This window comes from Schistocerca serialis, chromosome 9 (genome assembly GCF_023864345.2).
Source record: "Schistocerca serialis cubense isolate TAMUIC-IGC-003099 chromosome 9, iqSchSeri2.2, whole genome shotgun sequence".
Lineage (NCBI taxonomy): Eukaryota > Metazoa > Arthropoda > Insecta > Orthoptera > Acrididae > Schistocerca > Schistocerca serialis.
The window spans coordinates 323,117,860-323,130,206 of NC_064646.1; the positions used below are offsets into that span (position 1 = coordinate 323,117,860).

General features: G+C 37.5%; 1 protein-coding gene across 1 annotated transcript in view; it reads left to right on the top strand.

The window, feature by feature from the left end:
* Positions 1-8,014, top strand: part of LOC126418867 (probable serine/threonine-protein kinase nek3) — a 373,287-nt gene extending 365,273 nt beyond the window's left edge. The window contains exons 7-9 of the mRNA XM_050085864.1: positions 291-692; positions 1,470-1,971; positions 4,514-8,014. Coding sequence (XP_049941821.1) covers positions 291-692; positions 1,470-1,971; positions 4,514-5,208 — 1,599 coding nt within the window. The 3' untranslated portion in view covers positions 5,209-8,014. The remainder of the gene's footprint in view (positions 1-290; positions 693-1,469; positions 1,972-4,513) is intronic.
* The last annotated feature ends 4,333 nt before the right edge of the window (positions 8,015-12,347 follow it).

A 12,347-nucleotide genomic window follows, 5' to 3' on the forward strand; every position in this document is an offset into this window, starting at 1 on the left:
TGTCACACGTGACTTAGATGTGGGTTTAAAATCTTAACATGGCAGAGGTAGGGGCATGTCCTGTCTACATGTATCTAAGGTCTAAGCTCAGGGCATGTGCAATTGCAGGACCACTGTCTGAAAAAATGACAGCTTGTGACAAGGAAGTTACACTACTGGAATAATATGCCAGGGCATTTGGGACTTCAAGAAACTCACTTGTCATGAGTAGTCAATTGAGATGGGAAAGTTGCTCTCATAAAAGTAAGAGACAAGAATAGGTGTTGAGGGTATGGTGTGTGTTTGTGCAGCCGGATGCACAGTCACAGACGAGCTTCCCGAGTGGAGTGTGCTGGACGGACGAGGAGCCAGCGACGCTGCCACGGCGCCATCGCCACAGGGATCGGGACCGGGACTCGGCATCGGCATCCGCTTCCAGCCTGGGGAACACAGCATCAGCGTCTCCTGCGGGTACACCAGCGCATGTGCTCCAGCAGCGACGTAGCAGCACCAGCAGTGGTCGCCCACGACACCGCTCGCCCAGTGCACATGCACACAGCTCCACATTACCGCGCCGCTCGGGCTCAGGGAGCCATAAGGCAGACTCCATCTCGAGAGCAGCCTCTCGTGGTTCCATACAGCCTGCAGCCACTGGAAGTGGTAGCGGAGGTCAGCCACCCTCTGTGGCCAGCAGTAGCTCACCATCCTCACAGGTATGTCAATCTTCTAACCACCAGCGGTTAAAGCAATTAGCCACAGCATCTGCTGTGGTGGACCACATCAAACTAGTCAGAGGACCGACCAAAACAATTGCTACCTTGTGAGTACTAGATAACTTCCTCTCCTGTGCTACACTTACTCCCAACATCTTCAATAATTTGTTGGATATTTTATAATCTGTCTTCTCCTAGAGTTTTTTATCCTGTACAATTTTCTCAGGTATCCTGGAAGTTATTCCTTATTGTCTTAATGCATGTCCTATCATTCTGTCCATTCATTTCATAAGTGTTTTCCACAGCTTTGTTTCCTCACTGATTCCTTCAAAAACCTGTTCATTTCTTTTAAGTTCACACAATTTTCAACATCATTCTGTAGCTCTGCATCTCAAATGCCTCAGTTCTCTTCTTTTCTCATTTCCCCAAAATTCATGATTCCTTTGCATCTAGCAGACAAATTAAATTAGTAGCTCATTATATTTTCAATTCATAGTTTCACCACAATTTTGAATGCTATCGCTGCCACTTCATTCGACAAACTTTATTCACATTGTTGTGGTCTTTAGTCTAAAGGCTGGTTTGATCCAACTCTTCACACTACTCTATACTATGCAGCCTTATCATCTGTACATAGCTACTGCAACCTACATCCATTTGTTCACATGCTTGCAAAACATAGATACTATTCTTTAGGTTTCTGTTTCTTTTTAAAGAGCTTACAAAGCAGGCAGTAAGAATCCCATATCAACAGTTGAAATTGTGTGGTTGTTCCAGATATCAGTGGTTGCAGCTCGGCCCTTGCCATCACGCAAGTCGAGTGCCAGTGGTTCTCCGGGCATGTCAACCCCTAGCAGCAGTACTCGCAGTGCAAAAGCGTCACCTGTACACCTCAAAACTACATCAACCACAGCAACAGCGAGTGAATCTGGGTCACCGAGTCGTGTCGTGACCGGAGGGAAAAGTAACAGTCCACCTTCCAGTTCGAGCAACTCCAGCCAGTGTCAGTCGAGTGGCGGCCAGGGTTCTGTGACCTCTAGTGCCACTATCAGCAGTGGTGGTAGTGTTACAGTCACCTCAGAGACGCCTACTGCCACTGCCACCACTACCATCAATGGTACCAACACCAAGATCTATGTGCAGCAACAAAATTCACCTGTACGATCCATCATAACTTTTGAGAATAACTTTGCTGGTAGTAATGGCACTGATAGACGGACCTCCACACCAGCCAAGGAAATTCTTATCATTAATGGCAAAGCACCAGAAACTACAACAGGTGAGCCCAGATATCAGATAAAATGTATAGCTGATCACAAAAATATGTATCATAATTATAATTTCCAAAACAACAATGATAGGACAAAAGACAAACAGTAATAATAATAATAATAATAATAATAATAATAATAATAATATTTACTTGTCCATAATAATATTAGTCTTAGGCATCACCATTTTTTGCACATTTATGAGCATGAAATCATACCATAATTACATTAAAGTGCCAGTTAACCAAACTCAGGCCACCCAAAACTCAGGTCATCTGAAATGCCTCTGAAAATGACAGGGCAGGGATGAAAGAAATTGGAAACTGGAAGTGTGCTATCATGCCGTGACAGGAACTGTACAACTGGGATTGTTGTTTGTAGAAAGAAAGAAATTATCTTCTAGGATAATTAAGCATGTCAAACCACAATAATATGAATGTAGAGGAGGACAAACTTGAGCCTAGAGTGACCGTGTACTGTCTCTACTGTTAGGGGCAATAGTGCTGTAGGTTCTACTTTCTACATGTTTCTTAGAGATATGTGACATGTTTCTTAGAGATATGTGTAATAAAAATTAATTTACATTATTTAGCCCAACCAGAATACACAAAGGGAATCTATTAGTATGACTAATAATAATATTCTCAACTGTCTATAACATCAAAATTTGTTAAGTGCTGGTCTTGGTGAACATGCATATGTCACTGAAAACCAGCACAAGAAAATCACTGAACAAAACATTTCATATAACTAAAAAAACATTACTCTTAGCAACAGATTACACAACCCTTTAGAGTATGACAACAAAGATGAAACAAAAATGTAAATGCAACAGTATATTTAATTCAAACATTTCCTTGCTTCAGGCATTTAATAATAATAATAATAATAACCATGGAGATGTGTTATGAGTGGAACAGGGAATTGTATCTATGCTTTATAGATCTAGAAAAGGCATATGACCAGGTTCCTAGGAGGAAGTTATTGTCTGCTCTACGAGATTATGGAGTAGGAGGCAAACTTTTGCAAGCAATTAAAGGTCTTTACATGGATAGTCAGGCAGCAGTTAGAGTTGACGGCAAATTGAGTTCATGGTTCAGAGTAGTTTCAGGGGTAAGACAAGGCTGCAACCTGTCTCCACTGTTGTTCATATTATTTATGGATCATATGTTGAAAACAATAGACTGGCTGGGTGAGATTAAGATATGTGAACACAAAATAAGCAGTCTTGCATATGCGGATGACTTAGTTGTGATGGCAGATTCGATTGAAAGTTTGCAAAGTAATATTTCAGAGCTAGATCAGAAATGTAAGGACTATGGTATGAAGATTAGCACCTCCAAAACGAAAGTAATGTCAGTGGGAAAGAAATATAAACCGGTTGAGTGTCAAATAGGAGGGACAAAGTTAGAACAGGTGGATGGTTTCAAGTACTTAGGATGCATATTCTCACAGGATGGCAACATAGTGAAAGAACTGGAAGCGAGGTGTAGCAAAGCTAATGCAGTGAGCGCTCAGCTATGATCTACTCTCTTCTGCAAGAAGGAAGTCAGTACCAAGACTAAGTTATCTGTGCACTGTTCAATCTTTCGACCAACTTTGTTGTATGGGAGCGAAAGCTGGATGGATTCAGGTTACCTTATCAACAAGGTTGAGGTTACGGATATGAAAGTAGCTAGGATGATTGCAGGTACTAGTAGATGGGAACAATGGCAGGAGGGTGTCCACAATGAGGAAATCAAAGAAAAACTGGGAATGAACTCTATAGATGTAGCAGTCAGGGCAAACAGGTTTAGATGGTGGGGTCATGTTACACGCATAGGAGAAGCAAGGTTACCCAAGAGACTCATGGTTTCAGCAGTAGAGGGTAGGAGGAGTTAGGGCAGACCAAGGAGAAGGTACCTGGATTCGGTTAAGAATGATTTTGAAGTAATAGGCTTAACATCAGAAGAGGCACCAATGTTAGCAGTGAATAGGGGGGTCATGAAGGAATTTTATAAGGGGGGCTATGCTCCAGACTGAACACTGAAAGGCATAATCAGTCTTAAATGATGATGATGATGATGATGATGAATAATAACCATTGCTTCCTCTCAAATACTTACAATGTTCTTTGTTGAAGTTATGAAATGTGTTACATAGAAAGTACTATGATGCTGAACAAAATGATAAAACCATTTGTGTGTGGTATTCGGTGTTATCTTTTTTATGTCACTATCTTCTGGTAGATTTTTCACACCTATGCAAGACATTAAGTGGTTGTAAAGAGACTTTAAAGCAAGAGCTGAATAGGAGTCAACAAACTCATCTTTTTAAATAAATTATTTTGTTTGTATGTTCTCATTTTTCTGTTAAATAATGAGGCCTTGTAAAATAATTTCACCAGAAGCATTTTAGTCATAATTGTGTGAATAATAGTAAACAGACACACACACACACACACACACACACACACACACACACACACACACACACACACACACACACACACACAAAAGATATATATTATAAACACTAGCTAATTGTATTTTTTTTTCTCACAAACTGTAGCTAAAGAGAAGGTGTCACCACAACGCCCAAAGCTGGAGAGGCCAACATCGCTCTACACACCTCGTGAAGCAGCCAAAGAAGTTACTCCAGAAGTTTCCAAATTCCCTTCAGTCGAATCCTTACCAGGGACACCTACCATTACCCGCCAGAAGCTTACTAATATGACTAACAACTCACTACCTCCTAACAGGAATGGAACTACTGATGACGCAACTAATTTGCCACACCCAAACTCCCAACCGCCCTCCACACCACTGACTTCTGACCTCAACAATGCTCGTGTGCTCAAAGCAGCCATACAGTCTTCTGTGGACAGCCTCAGTTACAAGAATATGATTGGACGAACTGCATCAAAGAATAATTTATACAGTAACCCCAGCAGTCCAACAAAGAGCTTTGGAGGCTCATATGGCAACCTTTTCATTGAAAACCTGGAAGGAGCCAACAAACTGAATCATCAAGAACTCTTCTCCAGCATGAAAAACCTAGATGAGAATGCAGGCAGTAAGGAGCAGCTGTATACGTACCCCAGTCTCAGTGACCTCACAGTTCACTTTAAGTCCATTGCTGCCCAGAAAATTCTTAAAGGTATCAGCATTAATAGTGTTGACACCCTTGTTGAAGTTAACATGGCTGCTGCAGAGAAGCAAAATAACCGTGATGTCACAGTGCACACTGATTTTGGGGTTGTTTAAAATGTATTATATTTATTGATACAATAGTTGCTTTGAGTGCTTCTTTATGGATTCTGGTATTACCATATAAAAGTTCATGTGTGGAGTAAAATCATATTTAAACATGGTCAATCTGCTAGGTTTCACAAAATTGTGCACATGTTATGAATTATTCAAAACTAAAATATTGTTACTATGTAAGTAACATGTTGCCTTAATTAAGTGTCATGTCTGTGCCTTGTGCAATAAGTTAGTCTGATTATCTGTAGTACAGTGATAGGGTATTTAGTAAATTTACTGTCTTGCAGGAGTGAAAAAACACTTAGCGTGGTCTTTGAAACTTCACAATGTGAAGCTAGTTTTGTCCTAAGTTTAAATTTTCTGCTTTTCATTGTTCTATTCCACAACAAGTGAGAAACACTCTCCTTTGAAGAACCTTACATCCCATTCTCCCTGATACATAATATTTTAGTTAAACATATTCACATTGCAATAACTGTGTACAACTAAGTCTGCTGTATCTGAAACAACTAGTACTTAGACAGTATTGTTAGTAGCATAGCATTTGCTGCAACTTTAAATGTTGGAATATTTAGTACATGAAATGATTTGAAAACCTATTTCAGCAATTTTGTTCAATTGCTGTTACTCACAGAAAATTGGTTTCCTTCACATACCTTTCACTAAAGCAACATGGGAAGTATTTATTAAGATAAATTCTTATCGCAAATGAGTTTCATTCAGTAACAGTGATTAGTTATTTTGAACCAGCTGATGTTGATGGCTGTAACAACTCTCTTGTGTTCAGATCTATATAGATACTAATCTCAGATTTGTTCTCATTTATTATAAAGCGATAGACAGTTTTTTAATATAACTATCTTTTCATGATTCACTTGATGTAATGCTTCTTCAGCTAGATTTCCTATGCTAGGGTACCATCTCTGCATTGTGTCCTTATTCCAAAATACCATAAGACCATTTAGGGTTGAAATCAAACAAAATTCATCATCACAAAAATTATGACCATTTTAGAATTGACAGCAATAGCTCTGGGATGTGCAAATTACAAATGCGTGTGTTATTTGATTATTCATTTGATTATCTAGTAAAAACTACATTACTACATGTGTGTGGACTGTAACTACAGGGACCAACTAACACTCATTGACTTCAGCATGATGACAATTAAACCTGGCATTTTATTAAATAAATAAAATCATGGTACATTTTCATGAGAGAATTTATTTTATATACATATTGATCAGTAGATAGACATGTTCAAGGGATAAGTACATTTCTTTTAAAATCTCAATCTTAACAGACACTTTGATGCTCAGGAAAATTTGACAATATGAATTTCACCTCTTTCTGATGCTGAACTTTACCAGTGACACGTCATGAAGAATACAATAGTCACTCAAGCATTTCATTGACAATAAGGTACCTTTGTCACAGCAAACAGTCTGATCAACATCTGTACTATTGTACTTGTATAAATATGTATGTTGATGTTATTACATAATTATGGTCAAGTAATATTTGTAAATGTATCAAATTACTCATTCAGTTTTTCTCTTTGACTTCATCACGGAAGCTTAAGATAAGCTCATACTATCTAAGATTTCTTGCATATACACAGTTTTGCAAGAAACACGTGTTTTATTCCCTAAGACAAAGAAATATCAATAAAATACAATTATATAGACATATTTTCAGTGTTTTGTTGAGAGTCAGGTTTATAAATTTATATCTAATAACAGTAAAGAAATTCAGTGATGTACATTTACACTGAAGAACTAATCCAATCTCTCTTTTGTACAGCAACTGTATCTCAATTTCAATGTTAAGGATGTAATATCACACATCCTTTCAGATGTATAGCTATATTATTACCACACAGAAACTGTTAAATGTGTAAATTTCCAGGCATGGAAGAAGGTTCAAGATGATGTAACAAAATATTTACACCTCAGTTATGTGCCACAAGTATTTAAATGACCCCGATTAGTTATGGTGTTTGAAACTATTATCACAGTATACAGCAGAACAGTGACACTATATGATGTACCCAAATGTTGCATGTATGGATACCTAATGAATACTGAAGGATATAGGCACATGTTGTCTCATGTGGAACCTCGAAATAAATTCCCTAGAACATGTACTAGAGAGAACAATAGTTTTATTTAAACTCAATGAGTACCTGTGTGTGCACTTTTGAGAACATGAAGCACTCAATAAAATACTCCTGTAGTCAAATTTCAATATGGCTTCATTCATTTAAGCCCTGTGGAGGGCGGTAATAACTGTAATTAAAAACATTACTTTAAGGATATCTACCTGCTACTTGCTTGTAAATATTTCCTGGCACTTTGCAGGAATAAAAATAATTGTTAAATTAATATATTTCTGACTAATCATCAATGATTCACTTATTATTTTTGAGCAGAATTGTGAATAAGATATTCTAGTCTCCAAATAAGGAGGACAACTATGATTTTTTTAAACTATTTCTGTTCATTTCTTGAGTACTATATTTAATCTTTGAGTTATTAGACTGAAGGCAATTGTAAATAGCTGTCAAGTTGTACAGCTTCTTGGTGAAACTTTTTTTCATACTGAAAAGTTACACACAAGGAGGAGGAATTTGAGCCCTGTGACAGTTATCTAATGTATTTTGTATTTAAATTTTGTACATAATTCCCATCTTTGTAAACTTAAGGTGCCAAACAATGTTAACTAGCTGTTGTGCAGATCATTAATGCATTTCTTATTGCTAATATTTTCATGTATTACAGATCTGTAATAAAGTTGTAAAGAATAAGGTTCATCTTTTTACTTAAAATAACAGCAATAAATAAAACATTTAATTCCTGGCATCTGCGTGTCAACATTAGTCTACACATAGCATGAAGTATTTGCTGATACGCAAATATTAGCTGACATTCCTCCCACTTCATGCATGGATGGAGCACAGAGAAAGTAACACTTTTATACTGCAGTAAATTATATTTTATACTAAGTCTGATTTTGTTTGCATGCTATTTTAGTAATTAACATATAATTGATAGTAAAATATTTATAGATTTCTTCTGGAAACACTCTTTCAGAATTTCTGTGGCCAGTGTAATTCCACTTACACTTGACAAAAATAATCATGACATCATCCCACGTTTCTCTCTGTCAAGTGAGACTAGAGTAAACAAAACACTATTAACTCCTAGCTTGTATGGGAATCATTTAGCTCACTCATGTTATATCCAGTTGGACTATTAAACTGAAAGGAAGAGTGTTTAAACACGAATAAATGAATCAATGAATGTGTGCGAGTGCTCAGTAGATCTATCTTGATTACCATTTTTTGCAACATCACTAGATTACCTCTTTCATATAGATTCACAGCTAGCATGACAAGTTATCTTCACACAACAAGATTGATGCATGTTACCATGGCTTTCGATCAAGGGCATTGATACGAGAGTTTGTGGGGGGTGGCAGTGGAAGGGAGGGGTAGACCTGAGGGTATGAAACATTTTTAATATTTTGGAAGAAGACTGATGATTTGTAACTAGCCATAAAAATTTCCAGCTTTGATCCTGTTAAAAATCTTTTACATAATTTTATTGAAAGATAAACACTTGACTACGCCATTTTTTTTCCTTTTCCTGAGAGCTGTGGGAGGGAGGAGGGAGGGGAAGGGATGAGACTGGACCGCACCTCCACCCCCCCCCCCCCCCCCCCCCCACTGTCCTTTTGGTATGGATGCCCTTCCTTTTGGTATGTCTTCTCTGACAAGCATATAACCATATTGTGTTTATATTTCCTACCTTTACAAGCTTTCCCACTATTCTGTTTAAATATTTCAAATTCATTCTCGTAAACATAAATTAGTTGATATGACGATGAATATTTCTCTCTGAATAAAATATCATTACCACACACATCTACTGACATATTTTTCTGTATAAAGATAACAGCTTCATTGCATTGCTTGTATACTGCCTTAAAACAAAACAATCTCACAATTCCAACAGAAAAAAATTACGTAAACTCAAATACCACAGAGTACCAATAATGTTAATCTACCCCTTATAAGATACATAGCTCAATCTCCATAATCATGTTTCTTCACAAGAGAGCATATTCATTTGTGTGAACAATACATGAAGTAACTTGCTTTATCAACAATGCAACAGTATATGCAAGTGTCAACTAGAATTGCTTCACTTCTGTTGGCACTCTTGTGTGAACTTTTGCCATGTGTTGTCTTAGCCTGGTACACTCTAAGTTTAATGTTTGACTCACTCTCTGCAAATACTGACATCAAAATTACTTTGCTCTTAAGCAGTTATCTAGTAGCTGTTGCATAGAATTGTGTAACAAGAAAGAATTAATGAAAATAATAAGTCTATCTGCATCACTGTGCTTCTGTTGTTAATCAATGAGTGAGTCCTCAAATTTCAAGTGATAAACAAACCATATTTCTGTGGCACTCCCTGAGTGCAGTTTACATATCTGTAAGGCCAAGGGAGTGTAAAACCCTGTAGGGAATCATTTTCTCAGAGGCAATACTTGGAATGGCCTACATACACTGGTGAACTGCAGCCGGCAGTGTGGATTAAGCATTGCAAGATACCTGACAGTAGCAAGCCTCCCTGGAAGTTTCCCGGTCCACAGAAAGTGGTGTAGGTGACATACCATATAACTGGTCATGACTTCCCACTTGAGACTGTGCAACTTTCCTGGATTACCTAAATCCTAATCCCTCCTACCCATTTTCTGTGAATCTCTTGTTGACGTTGTTTCCTGAAGCAATCCTTGTAGGACACTGGATTCTTTAAAAGCTGCAGTCAGGTGGCCTGTGATTTCAAGTGTAAGTGTGTACAGCTAATTTACTTAAACTAAGTCCTGGAACGCCCTTACGATGCATTTATTAGTAAAAACCATAAAACAATTACAATTAAATAGTTTGAAATGCTTCATCTCAAAAGTTTAATGATATTCAAGAGCATGGTAAAACTGCCTTTCACAGAAGAACAAGCTCTGAGTACATCTTGTCACTGACTATCAGAAAAAAACAGGGTCTGTCACCAACTGATGAGATTGGTGTGCAGCCAAAATCTCCTGTGTACTTGGTAAAACTTCAAAGCGATTCATACATCATTGATAGTTTAACAATATTTGTTTGTCTACTGGTTTACTACATAGTGGTAATGTTGTATCAAAGCACTGATGACACAAAGGCTCCACCTAGATATTTTTATGTCAAATATGGACTTTCATGAGTAATATTTAAGAAAGACAATTCTGAATATCACTCCAGAATTCCTGCGATTCCACTACATACTGATCATCAAACAAGGTCTTTTTTCATGACTTGCATACTGCTCCGCACTCCAATGACTCACTACTGCACCATATGGTCCATTCATCACTAGTGTGCCTACCTAAGAACTAGTTTCTCTGCAGCACAGCTTAAGGAAGTGAATTACTTCTGATAGCTGTAGAGGCCCAGTAAAATGTAAAATTTAGAAAATAAAGTGTTGTCCAGAACAAGAGGAGCCTCGCAGATCCTGATACATTCATGGACTTAGTTCCTGCCACTGCTGACTGCAACTTGCTGTCCAGTGACTGACCTTGTGACTTGCCATGTGTGGCACAGAACAAATGTGTGGTCTTGTGTAGTCAGTCTTTTGGCTCTGTCTCAGGAGCAATCCCAATCTGGTGCAATAGATTCAAGTTTTATACATAGTTTAATAATAATTATTAGAAAGTGGCAGAAGTTTGTTCAATAATTGTTGCATTTTAAGTTAATAGTTCAGTTTATTCACAGTCAGACTAAAGTTCTCAGTAATAATAATGGCATGTAACACAATAATAATTATAGTTTGAAAGCATAGAGACATGTCAAAACTCTATGTCTGAGATGACCAATTTATGCAAAAGTCAAAGTCTCTCACTGCAAAACTGATGATTTTATGTAAGTATCAATTCTTCACTTAAAACTGCACTAGTCCCAATGAATCTTGAAACAGATTCAGATATCTTCGAGGACAATCATCAAACAAAGTCAGAGTTTGGCATTACAGCTCACAATTCTATAAGTCCAGACTGTGGGTGAAATTTGCTAAGTATGTCTTATACTGTACAACCACTGAAAAAGTTAAAGTAACCTATGCAGGTTGACAAAATTTTCATATAAGCTTTTCTAACTGTTATAAATCAATGAATATTTTCTTTTATTGAAACACACAGCCACATGCTGGCCAACCTATTACACAAATCAGTCATGTATAACCACTGTAGCAACTGACTCCTTGAACTTCTGGACAAAGAGTCTCACTGCACTGCTACAACAAGAGTGTTGCACATTTCCACATTCAGGCCTTTTAGAGGGTTTGCATGTGTGTGTGTGTGTGTGTGTGTGTGTGTGTGTGTGTGTGTGTGTGTGTGTGACTTCAAAGTCAAAACACAAAACCTGAAAGTGTTTTAAAATCTAGGACACAGAAACGCTAAAACTATTGATGTGTTTGTGAATGAATTTGGCACCCATTGGCATCAAATGCAACATATTTACATAATTAGTTTTGGAGTAACCATGACAATAATAAAAATTATGTATTTTTTCAACAGTATCTATCATTTTCTCAACCATTAAACATACCATTATGTACATGGTACTCATTTTAATGGGAACTGCCCTCTCCAAAAATTGGTGTTTATCAGAATATGTCACATTGTTTACAATTTCTTCTTATTTCTGCTTTTCTCTAGCATTTATCCCAGCTGGTATCGGATCAACTTTTTCAGAATTTGATATATCAGATTTTATTATTTAACTCTGTGGCTAGATGCCCTTCTTAATGTCACAGTCATCAAGGTAAACTAAAGGATGTGTGTCACCAGTCTGTGAACTTTGTTTTGTGTGTACTGCAATTGTTTGTGTATTGTGTTCTCAGAGGCAGAATTTGGGGAGCAGCATAGCATTTGCCTGAACGAGTGTGTGAAACTGCCTAAAAATCACACTCAAGCTTGAGTGTGCAGCAGACCACTGTAATTAATCCACCACCCAGATTCGATTTGTGTCTGTCTCACAAGGTGGCATGCTATGCATTCCACTATAGAGTGCAGGTCTAATTTTTATGATTTATTTATTA